The sequence below is a fragment of the Microcaecilia unicolor genome, chromosome 9 (genome assembly GCF_901765095.1).
Source record: "Microcaecilia unicolor chromosome 9, aMicUni1.1, whole genome shotgun sequence".
Taxonomy (NCBI): domain Eukaryota; kingdom Metazoa; phylum Chordata; class Amphibia; order Gymnophiona; family Siphonopidae; genus Microcaecilia; species Microcaecilia unicolor.
In genome coordinates, this window is record NC_044039.1 from 94,909,610 (window position 1) to 94,936,451 (window position 26,842).

General features: G+C 42.9%; 1 protein-coding gene across 1 annotated transcript in view; it reads right to left on the minus strand.

Moving 5' to 3' along the window:
• LMNTD1 (lamin tail domain containing 1) overlaps positions 1-26,842 on the minus strand; it is a 440,913-nt gene that overhangs the window by 154,173 nt on the left and 259,898 nt on the right. Inside the window, exon 7 of the mRNA XM_030213683.1 lies at positions 22,979-23,080. Within this exon, the coding sequence (XP_030069543.1) occupies positions 22,979-23,080 (102 nt within the window). The remainder of the gene's footprint in view (positions 1-22,978; positions 23,081-26,842) is intronic.

Below are 26,842 nucleotides of genomic sequence, written 5' to 3' on the forward strand. Positions count from 1 at the left end.
CTCACTGTGTCCCACCCTTGTCTGATGTAACTTCTGGTTTCCACGGGACACAGGGAGGGCCCAAAGGGAAGGGAGGCAATCTGCTTTCCCAAATGGAGCTCAGCTGAGGCACTGCCAATTTTAATGCAGGGGGCCCAGTGGCGGACAGAGCAGAGGGCAGGCAGGTGAGTCTGGGGACTGCAGCGCCGGCGGCCTGACCCCGGCTCTGGGCCCCCCCTGGAGGCCCGGGCCCAGGGAACCCTATCCCCCCTGCCCCCCTCTCACCAGCCCTAATTCCCACTGCAGCTCCTTGTGACTGTGGGCAAGTCACCTAACCCTCCATTGCCCCAGGTACAAAATACCGTATTTTTCGGACTATAAGACGCACTTTTTTCCCCCAAAATTTGGGAGGAAAATGGGGGGTGCGTCTTATAGTCCGAAGGTAGTGATTCCGGATCGCCCTCGCCCCGAGTTCGGGATCGCCCTCCCCTACTCACGTCAGCGATGTTCCCTGTGGTCTAGTGACGTCGGGGCAGGAAAGAGCCCCCTCTTTCCTGCCCAGCGCGCTGCTCTCCGTCCTCCTCCGTCCTCCTGTATGCTGCCTGACGGTCTCTGCGAGATTCAAAATGGCCGCCGAGACTCTCGGCGGCCATTTTGAATATCGCCGAGACCGTCAGGCAGCATACAGGAGGACGGAGGAGGACGGAGAGCAGCGCGCTGGGCAGGAAAGAGGGGGCTCTTTCCTGCCCCGACGTCACTAGACCACCAGGGAACATCGCTGACGTGAGTAGGGGAGGGCGATCCCGAACTCGGACAAGGCGCACCGGAGCACCTAGGTTTTAGAGGAGGGAAAAAGAAAAAACTTTTTTTTTCCTATTTCCCTCCTCTAAAACCTAGGTGCGTCTTATGGTCCGGTGCGTCTTATAGTCCGAAAAATACGGTAAGTAAATGTATATATGTAAACTGCTTTGAATGTAGTTGTAAAATACCACAGAAAGGCAGTATATCAAGTCCCATTTCCCTTTCTTTCACTTGAACATTTTTATCTTTTTATAACATACCAAAAAGGGCAAATACAAAGAAAACAACATTCATCGAGGGCAAATATTGGACTACCAGTATTACACAACACATAAACTGATTATGATCTGAAAGTGTTTACTATTTCTCATAAAATTGGACACTGGAATTTTCTTATAGAAACTTGCTGAAATCTCCGTGCAGGATACCATCTTACTTTAACCTATTGTTAATAGATGCAAATGAACTGCTAAAATGTGAGGAAAATCGTGAAAATTGCAATTTTAGTTGGTAGAGAAGGAATCAGGAATGTGTTGTTGCAATTTCCTGGAATGTGTGTTTAGAATCTGTATCATTCAAAAGTTAATCATGTACATACTGACAGTGTATCCCAGGTAATAGGACAATAGAATCCAAAAGTATTTGAGTAGAAGAAAGGCATGGAATGTCTATGTAATAGTGTTGTCTCTACCCTACCCAGGCTGAATTTTGGGAGGTTCTTTAACCTTTGCTGTTAAGGCTATTATGCTGCAAATATGTTTAGGCTCCCTGAATGAACAGCGCACTTAAGTTGTGACACATGCCATTATGCTTGATTAGCTATAGATGTGAAGGGTGTAGGTCCTCATTGTCTTTTCTTTAAACCTTGTAAAGACTTAAGTTAGCCACATTGTTGTACCCAGCTATTAAGAGCATGATAGGATCAATGTAAAGGAAATGAAAGGCTAAATAGCCAGCAAACAAACCATTTATATAAACCAATGTTAAAAAATGGCAAATAGTGGGATGTATAAGACTTGCAATTTTTTTTATATATCTACAAAAAAAAAAAAACTAGTAGGAAAGACTGTCATAATATGAGGGGGGAAAAATATATGCCAGGTGGCAAACCCATAACAGTTCTCCAGTAGACAAACCCTGCCAGCACACAGCGCTGGGGGACATCACAGGGTAGGGAGTGCAAAAAGGAAGCAGGGTTTGGCACTGTAACTGAGAAGGTATGGTCAGAAAGAAAAGAGGTAAACCAATGGAGCACTGTGCTGAAAAGACTGACATCAGAGAGGCTGGCCAGGAGGACAGTGTGATCAAGTAGACTGAAGGCAGTGGTAAAGTCAAGGGAAACAACAAGTGCCACCTTCCCAGACTTAAATGTAGTGTGTAAGTCATTGATAAGGGATAATAATTACTACTAGATATATACAGTGCACATTATATACAGGTACTTCCTCTGTCCCTAGGGGGCTCACAATCTAAGCTTTTTGTACCTGGGGTAATGGAGAGTTAAGTAACTTGCTCAACGTCACAAGGAGCTGCAGTGGGAATTGAACCCAGGTTGCCAGGATCAAAGCCTGCTACACTGACCAGTAGGCTACTCCTCCACAAGGAGGGTAATAATAACACTTTATTTCTAACCCGCTATATCTCAAGCAATCTAAGCAGGGCACAAAAGACATTCATAATAAAATTCAAATCAACAAACAATAAATAATAACAAAGTGACATCATATATAATTACTAACTAATACAAACTTATCCAGTACCATAAAACAAAACAGTATCATAACAGTATGCTCGAGTAAACAAGGAGATCTTTAGGTCTTTCTTAAATCGAGCAATTTCTTGCACTGAATGAAGTTCCATGGGCAATGCATTCCACAATTTAGGGCATATAACATAAAATATAGAAGATCTATATTCTTCTAATGAATCTGCTTAAAATAAGGAACCTCAAGTAATTGTTTTTGGGAGGATCTTAGAGAGCGTATAGGTTGATATTGTCTTAGAATGGTACTTAGTGTCGGGGAAAATACAACCATTCAAAATTTTAAAATTAGCAACAACATTTAAATCAATTCAAAATTTTACAGGAAGCCATTAAAGAGACTTTAGTATAGGAGTTACATGATCATAATGTCTCTGTGCTCTGGCCTGCTATAAAGCCAGATTGACGCAAATGAAGAGTATGGGAATGCTCGAGATGTTGGAGCAGCTGAGATAACAACTTGCTTAGTGAGTTGTAAAGGAAGGTTAAATTAGAAATAGACCTATATTGAGCAAGCATGGATGGGTCCTACTAAGTAGACTTCTTGAGAGCTGGATGAACTACTACAATTTTCCATACTGAGGGAACTGGCCTGGAGGATAAGCTATTATTGTTGACAGAGAGAGCAAGGGGAATCAGACCATGTGAAGGGATCATATACCAAGAACATAGGATTGGATTCAGGGAACATGTAGTTTGCTCAGAGGAGGGTAAAAAAGTTGGTAAGATAAAGGTGATGTCTGAGGATAAGGAACAGCAGATAAAGGCAAAATGGACCCTGAAAAAGCAGAACAGGGAACAGACTTGACAGTTAATCATAGATGCAAAGTTTTGTCAGTAAAGTCTGAGGCAAAATCTTCTGTGACAAAATCAGCAGGAATAGTATGCCTAGAGCCCGTAGAGGAGAAGTGTGATAAGGTAGAGAATAACTGTGTAGAGAAAAGAATGGTATTTATAAGGTTGAAATAGTAGTTAGTGGGAGTAAAACATCTCTGTAAGCAGTTTTTGAGGTTAAAGAGAATACAAATAGTGCAACCATAGAGAATGGAGTTGATCTGTGTTGGGTGCGAGAAACGATATGAACTTTTGATAGTCCTAAGGATGGGGATGTCAGTAAGGTAATTTGTTAGGATTAGTGGTAGAATTTAGGATTATACTTCATTCTTTTGGATTATGGGAGATTTTAACCTCCATGTAGATGAAGTACAATGTTCCAGGCTAAACATTTTCATCAGGGTGGGCATTGCGAGAGGTGGAAGCCCCTATGCAAAACTTGACACATATATTAGATCTGGTGATTTTTGAGGAATGAATTACAGCACTACAGGGGCCATGGTCAGACCATTGCATACTCCTGTTTTCTGGTGTATTGAAATGGAGGTAGTTAGACCTCCACTGACTATGAAGAGAAGTATATGAAGGAAAAACAGATGAAACTTTTATAAGTCAGAATTAAGAGGGAATGGGGTTTGTGGGATGTTGAGAGAGATAATTTAGTGAAGGTGTAGAATGAGGGGATTGTTTCATTTTTTTTATTCCATTGCTCCTTGGAGAGAAAGGATAAAACAAAGTAGGAGGATTCCAGGATTTTCAAAAGAACTGGATAGGCTGAAAAAGGATAAAATGTGCCTGAAAGGAGCTAGATTAAAATCAAAGATTTAGACCATAGAACGTAGTGGTGTATAGCAAATACGATCTATCATAAAGCTATTTGTTCTCATAAAAAGAGTACTCTTCAAAGCAACTGGAAAGGTAGACAGTCCTTTATAGGAAACTTTTTCAGATGGTAAAAACACTATTGAGTATAATTTTATAGAAAGCAAAACAGCGAAGGTGAGTAACAGAAACAAAAAATCAAAATCAAAAATATGTAGAAAAACATCAAAATCTGAAAATAATTATAAATATGTATTTAAAAATATAATACATAAAAAAGACGACACTCTGGTTGTAAAAATTAAAAAATATATACTTTATTAGCCATAAAATGGTAGGGAGAAAGGGACTCGACACAGCTGTGTTTCGGCCGTTCAGGCCTGCGTCAGGAGTCTATACAAACCAAAACATAGAAATTATATAAAATAGATAGTAACAATATGATTATCTGGAACATTATTCTATTGCAAGAGATGTTTCGTACCTATACAATATTAACCATAATAAAATCAACATAGAACCAAATACAGTGAATAAATATTGACTGAATTAACCTATTGCAGATCAAAAAAAGATTCACACTTGAAGAAATATTTACAATTTAAGAATAATGTATGAACATCAAAGAAAATTTTAAATATTCTATTGCCTGTACACAAATTGTATATATATCTAAACTTATCAAGCACTATGGGCAATAAACAATACACAATAAATCATATAAAAATCTTACAAATATTCAATCAATGTTAAATGGCAAAACCTAATACAGAGTTAAGTATAAACAATTTTTTAAGTATAAATTTTTCTTTATATGAGCAGTGTCTAATAATGCATATTAAAAATATTTAATTTTATTAATTAGAAAATCTGACATCATACTGTGTAACTACTGGTAAAACTTAATACTTTGAATTCCATAGAAAAAGACTGACATCTTATGATGCATTGACAGTGCATGTTTACGATGTAAAATGTAATAAAGAATTAATTAAAAATATATATTATTTACCTTCTCACCGTAGCTGGTTACTAATTATATCCAAATAACAGAGGAATATGTATATCTACAAGAAATTATAACATAATAAAGGTTGTAACTAGTGTCTTTAAAATTTTGATGAATTTGGAGAGCAAATAAAAATATTTTGCTCTATAAAAATATTTTGCTCTGAAAGACAGAGAAAGGCAACTGTGTCTAATAGCATATATACTTAAATAATTAAGCCTCAACTGTCCTGGGGAAAGTCATAGACTTTTACAATGTCCAACCCCAACAGGACTCTTTCTCATCAGCTTAAAAGAGGTCTGCAAAAACTGCAGTGGAAAACAACTCTAAAAATGAAAAATGAATAGAGAAAAAGCCATTGCAGAAAAAAAACAGTCACCCTTAGTAACAAACAAAAAATATAAACTCACAGAGTTGCCCTTACTCAACTTTCCTTAGTGATTTTAGAAAGCAGTTCCATGAGATAGAGTGTATCATATCACAAATTAAGAATGGCAGTCTGTAGTTCGCTACACTTCAATTCAGGATTTTTCAAAGGCAAACGTGATAAGGATACTGAGATACAAATATAAGTGGTGCTAAATTTGTGATATGCTACGCTCTATCCCATGGAACTGTTTTCTAAACTCACTAAGGAAAGTTGAGTAAGGCTTTTGTTTGTTGCTAAGAGTGACTGTTTTTTCTGCTTTTCCCGTGTGTCACGGCTGCTTTTTCTGCAGCTGGTAAAAGCTGGAAAAAAATGGCCATGTGGTGAGATAACTCTTACTGCATGGCCATACAGCAGGGAGCCCTTACTACCACCCAATGAGGTGGCAAATAAGGGCTCCCTCACAGTGTGTGGTGATCCCCGATTACCGCTAGGATATTGCCGTGCAAGCCATTTTCAGGGGTTTTCTTTTTCCCCTGGAAATGGCGTGTGCTCTAGGTGGGACTACTGCTGGTGGCCACGTTGGGCCAGCGGTAGTCCCGGAAGAGTGAGCGGTAATCGCTATTGCTGGAAAAGGGCCCTAAATACACAACAGCATATAGAGTAACAGTAGGAGAAAAAAGCTTCAAGGAACTCATTATACCGCTAAAATCTTGAACTTAGCAGCAGCAGCAGCAGCATGAACTACAGTGGACTGAGCAGAACATACCAATCCTGCATATCCCTGATGCAGATTTTGAAACGCTGGCCATTGTCAGACAGTAGCGGTGGTTTCCTACTGAAGGGCCTAACAAGAAAGCTAAGTACTATTAAGCTGTTTTTTCAAGAATTTTGATTATATAAAAGAGAAAATTGCTACATAGTAAAAAAGTAAAAATAGTTACACAGGAGGTTTTTTCTGCCTATGATGACTCTGTAGCTGCTTATTAGACCGCAGAGATTTTAGCTAGAGAATGGCACGGGGACAAAGTTTGTCCCCGTCCCCGCCCCTTCCCCCTGGGTTCTGTCTCCATTCCCACTCCATTCCCGCAGGTTCTGTCTCCATCCCTGTCTTGTCCCCGCAGGCCCTGTCGCTGTCCCCACCCTGTCCCCGTCCCTGCTCCATACCCCTGGGCTCTGTCCTCATCTGCAGAAGCCTCAAACAATTATGATTTTATATTTAAATTTTTATTAAAGTATAAAAAGGAACAATATGCTGTGCAACTATTGTGTATAAATTACAAATAGAAAACAATAATAACAGCGAGCAGCTATAATAACCCTCCTCACCACCACCCTCTACCCTTCCAACCCCAACAATAACTGTTTTCTACTGCCCCAAGGAATCCTAATCCACCCTGTTAAAATGTCCAAGGGTACAAAATGCAACCCATTCTGGATGCCCTAGAGGGGAGAAATAAGCGCTATGAAGCACTGTTATGATTTTTTAATCTGTGGGTGAATAAGAAGTCATCAATAATCTCAGGATTCAGCCTAGCTCTCCTGTCTTCCACAGTTCTTCCTGCAATAGAAGATGTCTTCTTAGAAGATGTGCTGGTAGCAGGATGGTCCCAGGAAACAACAAGGCAAACATTTATGTGCATCAACTATTGATCTGGTAGCAGGATGTACAGGATCCCCCATGCAAATTTTACTAGATGTGGCCAGCATGTTTGCTTATTTTTCCAAAAAATCAAAATATCGTCTGCATCACTCAAACATATATAACAGTCCAGTTCATTAACAGACTTCAAAGTAGAAAATGACATGGGGACAAAGTTTGTTCCTCTCCCCATGGGCTCTGTCCCCATCTTTGCCCTGTCCCCATGGGATCTGTCCCTGTCCCCGCCCCATCGGATCTGTGCCCACCCCATCCCCGCAAGCTCTGTCCCTGTCCCAGTCCCTGTGGTTAATGCGGCTCCCCATCCCCGTGTCATTCTCTAATTTTAGCGGTATATGCAGTTCATTGAGGGCTTTTTCCTCCTAGTGTTACTCTATATGCTGTTGTGTATTTAATCAGGTGTGAGTTTTGTATTTGATTAGACCATCTAATGTATTCTACCTGCTTCATTTTCTGAGTGTGAACCTGTATTTCTCTGACAGGATTCACAGATACCACAAAGCACAGATATCACTCATCCCTCTATTGGCCAAGTCCTGTAATTTCAGTTATCCCAGCACTGAGAGAAAACCCCTTCTCCTTCCCCTCAAGTGCAGAGAAAGGCACAGAGATTTTCCCTCTATTCTTCTTCCTCTAGAATCCCAGCCCTCTAGGGGCTAAACTTTGCAACTGCAGCATTTCAATAAACCGTTTTCCTATCTACTCCATTCCACACTGCACTTTCCTGATTTTCAACTCCACATCCTATCAGAGAACTTACCCAGCTCTTACAGGGTCACCTTACTTTCCCCACCTAGGTATCAGGTGAGGCTTTTTACCTGACCATCAAAGACACCTATGCCACACCTGTAGCATTTATGCTTTTCTTTAAACAACTCTGATCAGTTACATTTTAGTGGTTATACTCCTTTCATATGTATAATTTGATTTCAGCTAGTGATCCCTTTATATACAGTAAGTTAAGTAATTTGCATATTGTCTATAATTTTTAGCTATAAGCTATAAAGGTTTACTTCAGGTATGCTGCATTATTTCCCATCCCCCTTCTCTCTTTTCCTATCAGCCACATGCATGAATTTATGGCTGGGGTTGCTAAGGCAACTGGCAACTTAGCTACCTGGTATATCCTGTTACAAAAGTAATATACTGAAAAGAGGAATGGCAAGAACACCAATTGTAAGCTTCCAGCACATATGAAAGACCCTATTACAAATTCCCAGCATATATGCAGCACCTATGATTGGTCCAGGGTAGAGGAGAGGTGGATGCTCACCATAGCCTATAAAACCATGCTGTAGACAAAGGAACTCTGAAAAACTAGGCATGCTTGGAGAGAGAGTTTCAGGTCCATCCAATGGCCTATGGTTTTTCCCAAAGGGGTGCTCTCCCCCCTTTGTAGAATCTAATTCTCTATATCTAAGAATCTTTCTTTCATTTATTCTTTCCTTCTTTCTTTCTCTTCTTTCTCTCTGTTCTGTGACCTTTGTATGAGGAACAAACTTTTCTTCCTCCTTTTTCTCTTCTTTATATAATTAGTCCAATTACTTATAATTACCAGAGGTACTGATGTTAGATTTTGTAAGTTTGTTATAACTTGAAACTGATATCTGATGTTGTGCTGGTGGGTGAGTAATTAAAAGACTTTTCTCTCTGATTCCTGTACAACTTTTTTCTATAATATTTTATAAAATTTCATAAGTTGTTTAGAGAATAGCAAACCAAAAATGCGCAGCCTAGTACAATATGCTGTGACTTTACCTCTAGAAAACAAAACCCAAAAAATGCAGAAGAATGACACTTGGGGCCCTGTTTACAAAGCCACGTTAACCGATTTTCTTCTCTATATATACTTCTTTCCTTTGTGTTCTGATCTCCTCAGTGTACGTATCATCTTTATGTTGATTACTCCCAGATATTTATTGATATCGCACCTAACACCTACAGTAGATGGATCACAACCGCCATACATAATTAAAAGTAATATTGACAAACATATATACCTAAAATGCATGATATACTTTTCTAACAGCAGTCCTCAATACAGTAACAAAAAGGGAGAAGAAGGGGATAGATCAGTGTGGTTCCAAAACAGGTGGTTTATTGAAGAAAAACAAGAAAAATGACTTGATGCTTTTGCCCTAACATTTGCATTTTGTCATCTGTGGTTGAAATAATTTGCTTGACTCCTGAAGCAGGCGCAAGTGGCGCCCGAAATGCAGGACTGTGTCAAGTAATTTTTATTGCTTTTCTTCAATAAACCACCTGTTTTGGAACCACACTGGTCTGGCCCCTTCTCTTTTTGGTTACTCTTTTTCTATGTCGCATACTGAGCTCAGAGTTGAGTTGCTAGGAAGAAACAGAAAAGATACATCCCACTGCCAGCTTGTCCTCATTACACACATATGTCTTTTTGAAACTGCCTTATAGAGAGGGTCTCACAAACCAAGGGCTCTGTTTACTAAGGCGCTTTAGCTTACCGTGTAGGTGCCTATACGGATATTGTAGACGCATACATGGTTAATGCGCGTTAAAGACAAAACGCGCCTATAACGTGGCTTACTAAACAGGGCCCCAAGTGTCAGCCTATTTTTTTTAACATAAACCATGCCCTATTGAAAACCCCTTAATAGAAGACATAGGTGCCAACATTTCAAAATGATTGGGGTGCTAAACAAAATTTATTTAGATTTTGCTCACACCCTTTTCAGTAGTAGCTTGAGGTGAGCTACATTCAGGCACAGTGGGAAGTATAAATTGCCCCTCCCCGGAACAATAAAGGAACTTGGTGAATACTGGGGGTGCTCAGCACCCACTTGCACCCACAGAACTGGCTCCTAGGGGGTTTCATGATGAAGGGGGGAAAAAGAGTATTTGGAAGAATTTGGGGGCTGGACAGTATCCAACTTATTCAGGAATGGAATGGAGAAAACAGACTGTAATCATTTAATCAGGCCTCAGGATTTGAGCTTCATTCTCCTATGAGAAAAATCAGACCAAGAGCAGGCAAAATTTGATCCATGTCATTCTAATAGAATAAAGCAGTTTGAGCCAGATTTGTCGATGCCCTTAGGAGACATTGCAAATAGTTCATTAAGGGAAGAACAGGTGCTGGAGTTGATAAAGAATGCTACAATAAGACCTAGGTTTAACTGCCCATCAGCAGATAAATCGAAATATAAAACATTAGAGGCCAGTAGCAAACCAACCATATCAGGCCAAGGTTTAGAAAGGATTGTGAATTTTCAACTGGCATACTTCCTGGAAGATAATGAGAGATTGAATCTTCATCAATCAGACTTTAGAAAAAAAAAGGCATACTAGAGAGCTGGTATTAGTTGCAGTATCAGATACAGCATTATGGTACTTGGATCAGAAAAAAAAAAGGAGTGCTATTAATTCTATTAGATTTCTCATCAGCTTTTGATTTGATGGTCCATCAGCTGCTGATAGATAGGTAGGAGGTAGTAGGAATAAATAGGATTAGAATGAAGGAATACTATTCCATGGATGACATATGTAGCAGGCTGCCAAAATGCTCTTTCCTAATATCAGGGGCGTAGCTACAGGGGGTCCACGGGGGCCTGGGCCTCCGCAAATTTTGTCTGGGCCCCTGGTTTAGCTGGCAGGGGTCCCCAACCCCCATCAGCGCCAGTCTCCGGTGCAGCCACGTTCACTGCGTTCCTCGGAGCGTAAGCATGCACAGGAGGAGCAAGAAGAAAGAAGAGCAGGGCAGCAAATGTGGCTGCACCGGAGACCGGCACTGAAGAAGGCTTCAGCTGGTGGGGGTTGGGGACCCCCGCCAGCAAAGGTATTTGTGAGGGGGAAGCAGCAAGGAGGCGAGGCAGTGGGGGGGGGGGGCGAGGAGGCGAGGCAAGGCGGTGTGGGGGGAGGGTTGTGAAGCGAGGAGAGGTGGTGGGGGGCGGCGGGGTAGCACTCAAAATGTGCCCCCAACCTCTGGCTCTGGCACCCTCCCACCGTGACGTCTGGCTACGCCCCTGCCTAATATTCTGAGCCCCTGTTCCAGAGAAGGTGTTAATCAAACCTGATTAGTAGAAGGTCTGTTCTTAAAAAATGGCAAGGGGGAGTGAAAAGTGAGGCACTAAGGCAAAGAGCAAACAAAAGTCAACCCAGAATGTCAGTAGACCTTTAATTCACAATTCATCAAACCAAGTTTGTGGCATGAAAGGGGACACAACATGGCCATGTTTCGGCGAACATATGTCTGTGTCATGCGTCACTTCTAAAACATGTCACAAACAGGCTAAAATGATGAATGATCATGAGCAGCCAACCTAGGCTGTTGCATACATCAGGATCATCCAACTATTCAATGCGGCGCTGGCATTAGAAAATGCGTTTTTGCAAAGGAAATGACCCCATAGGAACTAAGCTAGAGCTTCTGGAGAGAAGTATAACACCCTAGGTACAAGGGAGGAGTGAGATATTCCTCCTTGAGAAAATGCCCAGTAAGGAACATGTAGACGAGCAGTAGATGTGGAACACCACCCAGTGGCCCACCAGAGCCTTAGTTCTCTGCTCTAGGGAACAAGGGAAAGAATCAAACAAAGGACTGCCAGCTTTATTTTCAGATGTCCCTGGTGCACCAAGATGGAGAGATCTGTTTCCACATTAAGTGAACTGATCAGAGGATCAGGTCCCATTTTAAGCAGCGAGACCTAGTGGTCCAGATGTGGTTTGGGCGGGACTAGAGTGGGCCTAAAACAAAGGGAAAGTGGACTTGATATACAGCCTTTCTGAGGTTTTTGCAACTACATTCAAAGCAGTTTACATAATTCAGGTACTTATTTTGTACCAGGGGCAAAGGAGAGTTAAGTGACTTGCCCAGAGTCACAAGGAGCTGCAGTGGGAATTGAACTCAGTTCCCCAGGATCAAAGTCCACTGCACTAACCACTAGGCTACTCCTCCATGTAATTTCAGTTTCGGAGGTGGAATGCATATCTCTATGCATAAAAATCAAAAATCAATGTTGGGACTTACAGCTGCTATCTGGACATCTATGTTTCAAATGCTCATATTGAGCAGTGTTTCACTGGAAGGATTAGGAGAGGTTGCTCTTCCCCGCCCCCCTCCCCCCCAAAGCAAAGCTAGTAAGGGATACTGAGCTTTGGGACAGCTTAACAAAAAATGAATGTTTATGGGGTAAATATTCAGCCGGTGGTGGTCAGTGTTATTTTGGCTGCTGCTGGCGTTATACGTGGATTTTCAGTGTTGGATCATGTCCGGGCACTGGCTTTGAATATCTGGGTTTGTGCAGCCAGCTATCCCTTACCCAGTTAAATGTGATATTCAGCACTTAACTGCCTAAGTGAAACTGAATAACGATACCTTTAAAAGAAGGTTTCTAAAAGGGGTTTAATTCAGGGGCGTAGCCAGACACCCAAATTTGGGTGGGCCTGGGCCCAAGATGGGTGGGCAGAAGAACTCAGCCTTGTCCCACAAGTGATTTGGTCTCTCCCTCTCTTGCCTGCATCCATATGGTCTCTCAAACATCTGCCCTTGCCTGAATACCTTTTAAATAGCAGATTTTCACCAACAGCGAGCAGCAACTAATACACACTGCTCATGCTGGCCCCGCAGCCTTTCCTCTGATGCAACTTCCTGTTTCCGCATAGGCGGGAATACATCAGAGGGAAGGCTGCGGGACCGGTGCGAACAGTATGTATCAATCGCTGCTTGCTGCAGGCAAAGATCTGCTATTTAAAAGGTATGCAGGAGGGACAGTTGGGAGTTTTTGACTGGTGGGGGGCTTGGGAATCCCTGCCAGCCACATTATAGGTGTGTTGCTACTGGGTGGGCCTGAACCCAGAGTGGATGGGCCTGGGCCCACCCGAGCCCACCCTTGGCTACGCCACTGGTTTAATTACTTACAGATGGCAGCTCCTGAAATCAGATCAAAGCAGTATAATGCAGAGCAGCAGTTTCTCACTTTGCTCTCAAAACAGTGAATCAGTCATATTGAAAAACAAACTAATTTTATATATACTGTAAGTAATTAATTCCCTTTTATAAGTCTTCTTTTAAAGGTGTTTTTTAAAAAGTGTTTTGCTTGTTGATTTTTAGACTTTTCTTTTTTAGGCAGTCTTGGAAGCCTAATTACAAGTTAGGGGAAGAATTGCTTTACCCCCTTGTTTGGTATGTGTCCTTTCTGGTGTATACTTAGTCTGTTCTTATACATATCCACTATGGCAGAGGTTCCCAAACCTGGTCCTGGAGGCACCCAGCCAGTCAGGTTTTCAAGATATCCACAATTAATATTCATAAGAGAAATTTGCATGCACTGCCTCCACTACATGCAAATCTCTCTCATGAATATTCATTGTGGATATCCTGAAAACCCGACTGGCTGGGGTGCCTCCAGGACCAGGTTTGGGAACCACTGCACTATTGTGTTTTGAACACAGAGTTTTATATTCATATTATGTACACCATGGTATTTTGAAAGCACAACTATGGTCAGTATTGCTTAAGAATGCTATAACTGAGTTATTGTACATGTGGCATATTTTATCTGGCTCACATGTCTGGCACTCTCTCTCCTCCCCTTTTTAAGTATGTTTAGATTTTCAGTCTGATTTTAACATTTGTATGCTTAAGTTTTATTTTCTGCATGCGTATGTATGTGTATTTTATTTATATTTATAATTTACATTTGTATGTGTATGCTTAATTCAGTAGTGTGTCAATAATGTCGTGATGCAGTCTGGCAAAATGTGGCCACATCGGGTCTATTTCAGTAAAGGTTTCTCTGGACTTAGGGCCTGCTCTGTTCAGGGCCAGGGAATGCGGTAAGCAGGGTATGCACGACAGGGGGGCACCAACATTCAGGGATGCCAGAAACTGCTGATACTTACCCATTGCACTGGCTTTAGCCCTCCCCAGCTGGCAGCTGTCCCGCTCTTTGGAATACTTAGCAGAGTGATGGGAGCGTCTTTTTCATAGCTGCCACTATGCCTGTAGTCAAATGGGTCTGGTGTGCTGGCACCATGTACTCCTCTGAGTCACATAATTAACTACTTTCGGTTTCGTGAAACCAGAAGTAGTTAATCTGTGGCTCAGAGCAGCACGCATTGCCGGCATGCCAGACCCGTTTGACTAGGGGCAGAGCAGCAGTGGGAGCTGGTCCAGGGAACAGGTTAGAGAATGGAGCTGGGGCAGGGACTGAAAAAGAGGGTGGATGGGAGAAGGGAGAAAAGAGAAAGAAGATGCTGGACCGGGGGCAGGGGGTGGCCGACTGATAGTTTGCAGGGGGGCACCAGAGACATAAGACATAAGCATCACCACACTGGGACAGACCAAAGGTCCATCTAGCCCAGCATCCTGTCTCCGTGAAATTTCATGGTTTATAATGGGCTAGAAAACCCAGATCTTTGTAAGTCCTGTCTAGTGGGTGTCAAAATATTTAATCATTTTGACTTCAAAGGTCTTGCGTTCCTGTATTGTTTTAAAGTTTCTTTTTAGTATTCTCACCAAAATGGACAGGACTTAACAAAGATCTGGGTTTTCTAGCCCATTATAAACCATGAAATTTCACTGCTTTGTCATCCTCTGATCACCATACATATCTCCCTGTCTCTCATCCTCTCAGCCCTCTCTGTTTCTCACCTAGCCCACCCCTCCCTCATCCCTTCAGACTGTCACTGAAATACTTTGATGTTAAACTTATTGAAATAATTTTTTATTGTAACATGACAGCAAGAGAACAATTACACATATTTACAGGTCACATATACCTTCCGATCCCCACTGTCCATACTGAGAGATTCCAAGAGTGACTACAAACATTTTCTCCCTTAAACCCACCCCTTCCTTCCCCCCACCCATGCTGCATGGAAGCCTGACCAACCTCCAATGGATTATCCGATTTCTAGCAGCAGGCTGCAGCGTAGAACCAAAGCGCTCTCAACAGTGGCAAAAATGTTTGCCTGAGGATGAGGAGGCCTCTGAAAAATTCTGAGCCTCCATAACCAGCAAAGAATTCATTTCTGTCCGCCAAGATGAAAAAGTAGGGGTCGAGGGCTCCCTCCACTGTTGCAAAATAGTCTTTTTTGCCATCAGCACGAGTCTCAGGAAAAAGTCTATGAGGCCCGGGGGCGTGGGTGTCGGTAATTGATAGTCTTCAAACATAATCTGGGGGCCCTTATGGAGGGTGCATTCCCACAGTGCCTCAGACTCACGCAACACTTTTTCCCAAAAGCCCTGCATTCTGGGACACATCCAGAACATATGGCCCAGAGAGGCCGGGGTACCAAGGCACCGTGGGCACTCTTCCAAGTTCGCAAATCCTGCCTTGTGTGCTTGTTGCGGTGAGATGTGAAGCCTCAAAAGAAATTTGTACTGTAATTCCCACAGTTGGGCATTGCAGGTGGTTCTAAATATCTGGTGCAAGCAGGTTTGGATGTGCTGGCTGGACAGTTGTGTTGACAAGTCTAAGTTCCAATTCCTAGCCAGCCATGCATAATCCAACTCTGATGAAGACTCCTGCAGATACTTGTGATGAAAGGCTAAAGGCAGCAAGTTCTGAGAGTTCAGTGTGTGTGCTTCGCTCAGTGTCTCCTGAACATCTTCGCAAAAGTCCTCCCAAGGCAAGCTGTTCACATAATGCTGCAGTTAAAAATGGGCAAAAGAGTCTGTGGGGGGCAATTGATAATGAGTGCTCAGCACCTCAAAGGGTTGCAGTTTACCATCCTCCGTAAGCAGCTGGAACAGGTACTGAATCCCCAGAGTCTCTGAACGAGCAAACACCAATGAATCAGTTCCTGCAGGAAAGTCTGGGTTGTGTCTGATTGCCAAAAAGGGAGTCGCCGCTGCCGAGAAGTGGTGGCATCTGCACAGCCATCTCCAGACTGCTAGTACTGCGCGAATAAACAGGTTATAATGTAGCTGTGTTGGGGAGCACTTCGGTATTGTGTGTATCTGCCAGCTGAAATGGGATCTGCAAAAAAGGTTAGACTCCAGTCCAGATAAAGAAAAGTCATTTACATTCCTGTACCAGTCATTAATATGTCTCATTGTTCAAGCTACTATTAGGTGTCTTAGATTTAACAGGCCTAATCCCCCATGTGATTTGGGCTTCTGCAAAATTGATATGGGTAGCCTGGCCTTCTTCCCCTGCCACAGATATACCTGCAACATTTTGTTCAGTGCTTTTTCATCCCTAACCCGCAAGAACAGGGGTAACATCTGAAAAACATACAACCACTTCGGGGCCCAGAGTATATTGAAGAGTGATATGCCCCCCAGCAATGAGACTGGGTAGGCTCGCCATAGGTTGAGGGTCTTCTGAAGGGAGCTCACCAAGGGACGAACATTGCAGGCATATAGCGTGGGCAAATTGTTTGGAATAATAACACCCAGATATTTGATCCAGCCATCCGCCCAGGAAAACGAGAAGTCCCCGTGCCACGAACTTTGTATTGTGAGGGAAGAAGGAAGGGCCACAGACTTAGTAAAGTTCAATTTGAACCCTGAAAGGGTGAGAGATCAATAGGATTAAATGAGGGATGGAGATTTGGCGGTTTGTGAGAGTTAACAATAAGTCATCTGCAAAGTCCATAACTTTGATCTCTTTATGTTGTATTGTGACCCCCTCCAGTGTTGCAGTGTTACGTAGGGTTCCAAGAAGTGGTTTGAGCTTGAGAAGGAACAATAGGGAGGAAAGAGGGCACCCCTGTCTCGTGCCACGAAGGATGGGAAACAAGTCAATGCGGTGCCCATTAACTAGCAAAGCTGCTCTTGGGTCCACATACAACGCCGACACTGCCCTAAAGTACCAGCCAGAGACCCCTTAATAAGTGAGGGTGTCAAATAAGAATTGCCAATGTACCCTATCAAATGCTCACTCAGCATCCAAACTAGTCACCACCAGAGGAATCTCTTTCCATTGACAGAGGGAGAGGGCCATCAATAACTTGCGAATATTACGTACAGACTGACGCCCTTTTTTTAAAAATATGTTTATTAAAGGCTTTTTCATACCAATAATACAAAGGTAAACTCAAAAATAAACACAAAAGCAAACAACCCCCCCCCCCCGCAAATAAACACAAAGGAAGATCAAAGAGCCATGGCAATACCCGAAAACACACAGTATGGATACACAAGATGAATTGGCGCTATGCGACTCCTTACAAAAGAGATCTAAATGAGCCCAGGTCTTCAAAACAGACTTAATTCGTCGACGCCTATGGGCCAAAATGGTTTCATATTTCCTAATCACACAAACGTAACTCCACCATTCATTATAATTGAGGTATACATTATTTTTCCAATTGGAGACAATTAAATGCAGTGCAACAGCTAACAGTATGTTGAACAACTTTTTATCGGACTCCAGAAGGGAGACATTAGGACAAGAGGCTCGTAAGATCACAACCTCATAAGAAAGCGCAGTAGTCTCTGGCAGGTGAAAAATAAGACACATTCTTGTCCAAATAAGTTGCCAGTAAGCTCTGACGTTTGTACAGTAGAAGACCATATGCGCTAATGATCCATCCCTCTCCTGGCAAGACCAGCAACTAAAGTTGACACTCTTAGTGATTCTTGCCACACGAGCAGGAGTCCAATAGGCTTTGTGAAATATAAAATATGAAGATTGGGATATCGCTGCTGACTTAGTGGGGCGCAGGGAGTTAACCAAGAAAGTATACCAGGCAAATTCTGACGCATCCAAACTGAATTCTGCTTCCCAGGACATCCTTAATGGTGCAACTGTATCAGCATATGAATCCTGAAGTTTTTTATATAGTAGGGATGCCTTCTTTCCACCCGATGTGATGGTGCGACAAAAGGAGAGAAAATCTGAAGGAGTTGTTGTAATTGAATTGGAGACCTTAAAGGTTGAAAGATATGTGGATATGTCCTTCCATGTGCCAGAAGCTATTAAAGAAACAATGCAGACAGAGCATCAGGTGACAACAAAGTACCAGCAATATATAATTGGGATAACTGCCATATACCCCCTCCCTGCCATTCCGCTGTTTGAGACTGCAGGAGACCAGTTGGAAAACTAGAATTGTACCAGAGAGAAACACCTTCCAATGAGACAGTACGAATTCCAAGACCAGCTCTAAACGTACGAACATCAGAGGCAGAGGCTTTGAGCAACTGAATGCGTCTTGTATACGGATACAATTCTGCATACGGGAGAAGAGATAAAGGGCAAGGGTGCACCAGGGCTGCCTCAAAGATCTGCCACTGAGGTGTGAGGTGAGTAAGTTCCCCTTGGAACCACATTAAAGACTGGGCAAGTCGAAAGGCCTTAGGATAAGTCTTAAAATCAAGAATATTGAGACCTCCCAGATGCCTTGGTAACTTAAGTTTCTTGAGCGCAATGCGGGGAGGCTTTTGCCTCCATAGAAACTTAATTAAAAGGGAATCAAGCTTGTTGTAAAATCAATTTGGAAAGGAGAGGGGGGTCATACTGAAAATGTAATTCAACTTTGGGGCTAGAACCATCTTGATAGCCTCTACTCTCCCCCACCACGTTAAATACAACGGGGACCACAAATTTAGAATCGAAGTGGCTAAGGATAAAATTTGCTCCTTAACAAGGGTCAAACTTTGATCAACAGACTTCGCATACCATACCCCCAAATACTGACGCCCTTTAACAAAGCCAACTTGGTCTGGGTGAATGTACTCTGGCAATCCCTCTGCCAACCTGTTAGCCAATATCTTAGATAGTATTTTGACGTCTACGTTTATAAGTGAGATTGGGTGATAGCTCCTGGGCACATCCCTGGGACAGTCCAGTTTAGGCAGGAGGCAGATTAATGCCGTGTTTTCATGTCTCGGAAACCCCTGTGTTTCAATCACCTAGTCTACAAGGGGGCCCAGTATTTGAGTCTGCATCATCTTATAAAACTCTCCCGTGAAACCATCTGGGCCTGAAGCCGAGTTTAATTTTAAGCCTTTAATCACATTTTGCACTTCCTTAGCAGTGAGCGGTGCATTGAGAGCATTCACAAAGTCTCCCGTAAATCTGGCCAACCCCGACATCTCTAAGAATGCTTGGATGTCAGATGGTGCCACCCTTGTCGTCTCAGGACTAGCATACAATTCCTGAAAGTGTGTTACAAAAGTCTCTGCCATCTCTTTCCAATTGGATGTGACCTGCCCTGAAGAAGTCTTTATAGCTGGTATGTGCCGGGGGCGCCCCCACTCCCTGACCACCTTAGTGAGCAATGCGCCCATTTTATTCCCAAATTTAAAGAATTTCCGCTTTGCTCATAATAGCATCTGTGAGGTGTGTTCGTGATTGTGGGAGTTCAAGGCTACCCTAGTGGCCTGTAGAGTGTCAAAAGTGGTGTCAGAGGGGCGGGCCATGTAGGACCGTTTCACCGCCCTTAGTTTCCACTCCAACGTTACTATATCATGCGCTAATCGTTTTTTGCGGGCACTAACATATGCGATGATATGGCCCCTTAGTACAGCTTTCCCCTTAGGCCAAAACAATACGGAGTCAGTCATATGCTCTTGGTTATGCTGAACATATTCATCCCATTGTCATTGTACATAGGCTAGGAAGTCTCTGGAGTGATACAAATACGAGTGAAAATGCCACCCCGAGTTTTGTTTCACAGCTGGGGCCACCTCCACATCCACCCATATCAGGGCATGGTCATAGATCTCCTACGGCCAATCACTGCTGACACTACCTGGGGAAACAGGCTGCTACTCACAAATAAGTAATCCAGGCGAGAAAGGGACTGGTGTGCGCGTAATCGCGCTCCTCGGGTTGTAAAAGCCTCCATGGATCTAGCAGGCCCAAAGCCCTGCATAACCCCTGTAATTCACCTTCACCCCACCCCATTCGAGCATGTGATATCCTAGAATGATCTAGCTCTGGGTCTAATACCATGTTCAGGTCCCCCGCAACGATCAGTGGGTGGGTTGTGTATTTAAGGCATTCCTTTAGGAGGAGACTGCAAAAAGATGGATCCCGAGGGACCGGGTCATATACCCCAACCAGCACCAGTTCCCTACCATGTAAATTCAACATTATCCTGAGGTATCAGCCTTGTCATCCTGAAACAGTTGTTTAGCTGTGCACTGTAGGGATTTATGTAGTAATATGGCTACTCCTCCTCGCCGCCCCACAAAGGGGGAGCAGAAAACCTGCCCCACCCACTGGCATTGCAATTTGGAATGCTCTGCCCTCGACAACCTGGTCTCCTGTAGACACACTATCAGGCTCATTTTTGAAAGGGATTGCCGGCGATCTTCTGACACAAATCAGGAGATCGCCGGCCAAATTGGTATTATCGAAAGCCGATTTTGGCCAGCCCCAACTGCTTTTTTGTCACGGCGCCGGCCAACCTTCAAGGGGCATGTTGGTAGGGTAGTGAAGGCGGGGCAGGACGCTCTCAGGAAAACTTGGGTGCCCCGTTCGTTTATGCCCCTCCACATCACTTGACTCTGTTACTATATCACATGACTTTGTGGTATCATGTCCTAGTTAACATAACTTCCACCAACCAGCCAGACTCTTGTTTAAAGTTTTCCTCCATTGTCATTGGTTGGCTTCACAGCATGATCACTGCATGAACTTTGCTTTTCCACTTACCTGCTCCATATCTACTCCCCTCCCCCCCGCATAAGCATGTGTATGTGCATTTCGCATACTCAGCTCATTCCATTGTAACCACTTGGATTGCTTCACCTGCTTGGACAAAAGGACCCGACACAGTCCGTGTTTCAAACACCTGCCTCAGGGGTCACAATAATGTTCTGACGTTGAGCTGATGCCTTTGGGCAACCCTGTTTGTTTGGATTTCCTCCAAAACAGAGTTCTTTGGGCAGTTTTATTTATTCAAAACTTGCTTGAACATTATTGTGACCCCTGAGGCAGGCGTTTGAAACACGGACTGTGTCGGGACCTTTTGTCCAAGCAGTAAATAAAGCATCCTTTAAGCACCATTTCCTGTGTTGGAGTGTCTGTTGGCCATCCTCTACTTGTGTTTAGTTGTACTTTCTATGTGGAGGTTTTTCCGGTTTGCTGTGCCTATAATACCTAAACCACAACCACCATCTATATTCAATAGTGTGCATAATCACATTTGCAACTTCTAATGTGTACCATTTGTTGGTTTTCTGGCCTAATTTTGCATTTTTGAACCTGTCTACATAAATTATGCAAAAATCATTAAGGAACCATAGATTTATGCAAATTAGCTCATTAACAATTTTAGCATAGCAAAACTACAGAAACAACTTAACTACATCAGCATGAGCCTGCCATGAGTGGGAAAGTGCGGGGTACAAATATAACAAAAAAAAAAAATTAAAGGGCCCTGTTTACTAAGATGCGCTACTGTTTGTAGCGCATGCCTAAACTTAGCGCATGCTAAACGCTAGAGACACCCATATGGGTGTCTCTAGTGTTTAGCATGTGCTAATGTTTAGCATGTGCAAAAAACACTAGAGTGCCCTTAGCGCTGCTTAGTAAACATGGCCCAAAATACTTTATGACATCCACGCTATCACACATAGTTTTATCACAAGATAAATGCCACAAAAATTAAATTGTATTGTAGAGAAATGGCCAGGTATCATGAGAACAATTCTTACTTTACTAATTTGAAAGAGATTACAGTTTTGTGTATATTCCTTAATGAGAGGATTTCACAGTTTATCATGCACTTTGTCTACTAGCTACATTAATCCACATGTAGGGAGCTATTACTACAGAACAGTAAGGTTTTGTACTTCCCACACATTAGTTGCCAAACTGAATGCACAGTAACTGCAAAAACTTTGAGTGCATTTCTAGCCTCTTCCCAGAGAGCATAGAGGAAATGTCTTTACTGCACCTTAACTGCATTGCACTTAATACACAATAATATTTATTTATTTAGATTTTGCTCACACCTTTTTCAGTAGTAGCGCAAGGTGAGTTACATTCAGGTACTCAGGATATTTCTCTGTCTCAGGAGGGTTCACAATCTAAGTTTGTACTTAAGGCAATGGAGAGTTAAGTGACTTGCCCAAGATCACACAGAACAGCAGTGGGATTTGAACCAGCCACCTCTGGATTATAAAACCAGTGCTCTAACCACTAGGCCACTCCTCCACACAATATGCTTGTGTATGCATGAACACATGTGCACAAATGGATGGACTGACCCTTCACAATAAGCATTCTCACTTTCTGTGAAATGTGCCTAAAAATCCTGGATTGCTGATAACATTATCATAGAAGCATTCCTATAGGACAAGCATAAAATGTTTTTCCTATAGGTACATATGTGAAAGCCTTTTCTATAAAATGGTTTTCACTCTAGACAATGAAATGAATTCAGACATTTTCGCAACTATAAAATGGTTCTGACTTCCTTCAGTTTCCTATAAGTTTTTAAAAACCCTTCAACAATGGGACTATTGTATTACAGTAATAAAGTATTGGGATTTTGTTAAAGGTAGATCCATTTTGTGGTTTCCACTGTGATCTATGCAACATAACAATCAGTCCCATTTAACGTTTTCTATGCTCTGCTCCCTTCTCACCAAAGGACATGAAGTCCCAGAAAGTTGAGGAAATGAACTTCCCTAAGCCGCTGAATGGCTGCATTGTTGCACGTAGCATGCTTCGTTGTTCTGAGAGAAAACCGAACATATTTTTTAATGTACAAGAAAATTAGCTGGAAATCTCCATCTGCAGCTGCTGCAAGTGGTCTTTGTGGTGGAGCAATAGAGTAATTACTAGCAAAATGACAGACACTGACCTCTACTCTAGCCTCCAAGGCCTGAATATGTTGACGACTTTTCATATTCTCCAGCTCCAGCTTTTCAATGACTATTCTATTGTTAGTTTCTTCAGAGACGAGCTGTTCAATGAGAGTAAGATTCTTTGTCAGTACAAAACTGCCCTGATGAAAAAAATTAATTGGCTTCTTTTTCAATGAATTTGTGTATGCTGCCAAATCTTGCTATAACACTATTACAGCAAAATATCTCATCAGCTATAAATATCAAAGGTCATACATTAGTAACATACATGGACTTAGATTGCAATGGATAAGCACTTATCTTGTTTTCTAGAATGATACATTACCCTAAAATTCTGTCTTTAAATATATTTTTCCCTGCGAAAGAAACTACGTCCAGTGGTGTGCTGGAGCCAGTTTGCACTGGCTCGCGAGAACTGGTTGTTAGATTTTCAGAAATTTTGCAGCAAACTGGTTGTTGCATGAGATCAGCTGGGGCAGGAGCAATCCTCCATCCTACACTCCTTTTCATGCAATCTCCACTCTCCGTACTGAAAGTGACTGCTGTAAGTTTTAGCGGCAGCTCGCAAGATTGCCACAGGAACTCACAGCAGCCATTTTCAGTAGGGCGAATGGAGACTGCATGGGCAGGAGTGTAGGAAGATCGCTCCAGCCCCAGCTGACCACTGGACCACCAGGGCTGTGTAAGGTAGGCCCGGGGAGCAGGAGAGGGAGGGGAAGGGGTTTTGATAAACATGCTGCGCAAGTGAGAGAAGAGGACGAACTGCGTGTGGATGAGAGGGAGAAAAGGGGACAATCTTTGTGGATGGGAGGGAGAGAAGAGGACAAGCTGCATGTGGGTGGGAATGAGAAAAGGGAACAAGCTGCATGTGGATGGGAGGGAGAGAAGGGGACAAGTTGCAAGTGGATGAGAGGGAGAGAAGGGGACAATCTTTGTGGATGGGAGGGAGAGAAGAGGACAAGCTGCATGTGGGTGAGAATGAGAAAAGGGAACAAGCTGCATGTGGATGGGAGGGAGAGAAGGGGACAAGTTGCAAGTGGATGAGAGGGAGAGAAGGGGACAATCTTTGTGGATGGGAGGGAGAGAAGAGGACAAGCTGCATGTGGGTGGGAATGAGAAAAGGGAACAAGCTGCATGTGGATGGGAGGGAGAGAAGGGGACAAGTTGCAAGTGGATGAGAGGGAGAGAAGGGGACAATCTTTGTGGATGGGAGGGAGAGAAGAGGACAAGCTGCATGTGGGTGGGAATGAGAAAAGGGAACAAGCTGCATGTGGATGGGAGGGAGAGAAGGGGACAAGTTGCAAGTGGATGAGAGGGAGAGAAGAGGACAATCTTTGTGGATGGGAGGGAGAGAAGAGGACAAGCTGCATGTGGGTGGGAATGAGAAAATGGAACAAGCTGCATGTGGATGGGAGGGAGAGAAGGGGACAAGTTGCAAGTGGATGAGAGGGAGAGAAGGGGACAATCTTTGTGGATGGGAGGGAGAGAAGAGGACAAGCTGCATGTGGGTGAGAATGAGAAAAGGGAACAAGCTGCATGTGGATGGGAGGGAGAGAAGGGGACAAGTTGCAAGTGGATGAGAGGGAGAGAAGGGGACAATCTTTGTGGATGGGAGGGAGAGAAGAGGACAAGCTGCATGTGGGTGGGAATGAGAAAAGGGAACAAGCTGCATGTGGATGGGAGGGAGAGAAGGGAACAAGCTGCATGTGGATGGGAGAGAGAGAAGGGGACAAGACAAGTGTGTGTGTGGATGAGAGGGAGGGAAGGGGACAAGTTGCAAGTGGATGAGAGGGAGAGAAGGAAGAGGAGAAGGAGACATGCAATACATGGAGGGAAGGGAAAAGGGAGAAATGCAGCACATAGAAGGGGATGGAGAGGAGAGAGGGACATGCTGCTCCTGGATGGGAGGGAAAAGAAAGGGGGATATGCTGCTCATAGTTATGTGCTTTTTTGGAAACATATCTTTTCTAATTTTGTATTTAGCACAGTATGGAAGAAAATGCATTTCTGTTACTTTTACCAGTATTTTCACTGTGTATAGAATCTGACTTTCTTGGGGGGGAGGGAGGGTCCTCCAGTTTTTGGCCGCATGTTTTTTGTGGCCCCCTATTTTGAATCAGTTGAGGGTCTGTCCATGTTCTGCATGTGCGACTGAGGTGAAGGATTCTGCTGGCATATAGTGTCTGTGTAGGAATCTGTAACTGTCCAGCTTGTTCCAGTTTCCCAGTAGTGGGTATATTGGTATATAGGGTGAGAAATAGTCTGACAGTAAATCATATGTCAGATTTAATGTCACTAAATGTATTGTGAAAAGAATTAAAAGATTAGGATGAATAGCAAACACAGGTTGGCTACAGATACTAGTACGGCAAAAATCAACCAAAGCATTCTATGAAAATCAATTGGCCTTTTGGAACTCACAGTAAAGAATATTGTATGTTTAAATATTATTTGTAAATTGGTTGCTACCTGTGCATATCATTTGTACCAACAGAATGCATAATACAGTTACGTACATATCTACGGGTGTCTTTTTTTTTGGAGAGAGAGAGCCTATTGTTAAACATTTACCAGCACACCACTGACTATGTCCATATGAAATAAGATTGTGAACAAAGGTCTTTAAAAAAAAAATCAAATGGTAGATGGGAAAGTAAAACACACAAAAGTAAAAAATGTATTTTAACCTTATCCTCTACTGGTAATAGCATAAAATATAGGGGCTGATATTCAAAGTGATTTAACTGGCCAGAAATGGCTCCTGGCCGGTTACATCATCTGTTCAGCAGAATTTAACTGGTCAGTGCCGCTGAAAATAATCGGTTAGCACTGAACTGAAAACTGGCTATTTTGGGGGCATTCCAAGGAAGGAGTCAGCACTGGGCTGGTTAAGTGCCAATATTCAGCACTTAGCTGGTCAGGTTAACCACATAAATAGCACTGCATAAAAATCATTCCTATCTTTGGGGTCCTTTTACTAAGGTGTACTGGTGGATTCAGCATGCGCAAACATAAATACCAAGGATATAGAGATGAAACTACTAGTAACACTTGTACACTTGTTTACAGTTTTTCCTGGTGCCCATCCTGATGCTTGGGACTTTGTCTGCACAGAAAATAGGCTTATGGGCCTATTCTGATTTCCACACACTGCCTCTCATCTGGTCTGGACTCCTTTTCTCAGGAAGAACATCACCTCTCTTTGTGGAGCATTTTTAGAAGTTCTCCTTAAGAAATCCTATGGCATTTTCTTAGAGATCAGACTACACCCTCTACTGAACAATTTCACTTTTCATTACATAATAGGTGTAACAGGATCATACCATTTCCCTGGTTAATAAATTTGCCTAATTATAACACAAAGCAGCCTTATACTCAATGTCCTTGAACTCTAAAGGAAAGAACACTTGAATCTTTGCAAAAGGGAAAGATAATAAAATCACAAAGCCGTGAATCCCAGTTATAATTTAAGACAGTCTCTTCTAACTGCCATATGGTAGAAAATGTTTTAGTATCCACACAGCATAATAATCACTTGGTGAGAGGAAACATGACATATAAAACCGATCACAATAGCCTTTCTGGTTGTCCCATCACTTTCCATCATCTCCACACTGACATTCATCCCATCTTAGCCATCCATTTTACCAACCGGGGCATAATCGAAAGGGGCGCCCAAGTTTTCCTGAGGACGTCCTCACAGGACGTCCCGGCGAAGGGGCGGGGAAACCCGTATTATCAAAACAAGATGGGCGTCCATCTCTCGTTTCGATAATACAGTCGGGGACGCCCAAATCGCTAAATTTAGGTCGACCTTAGAGATGGTCATCCTTAGAGATGGTCGTCCCCGATTTTCAGCA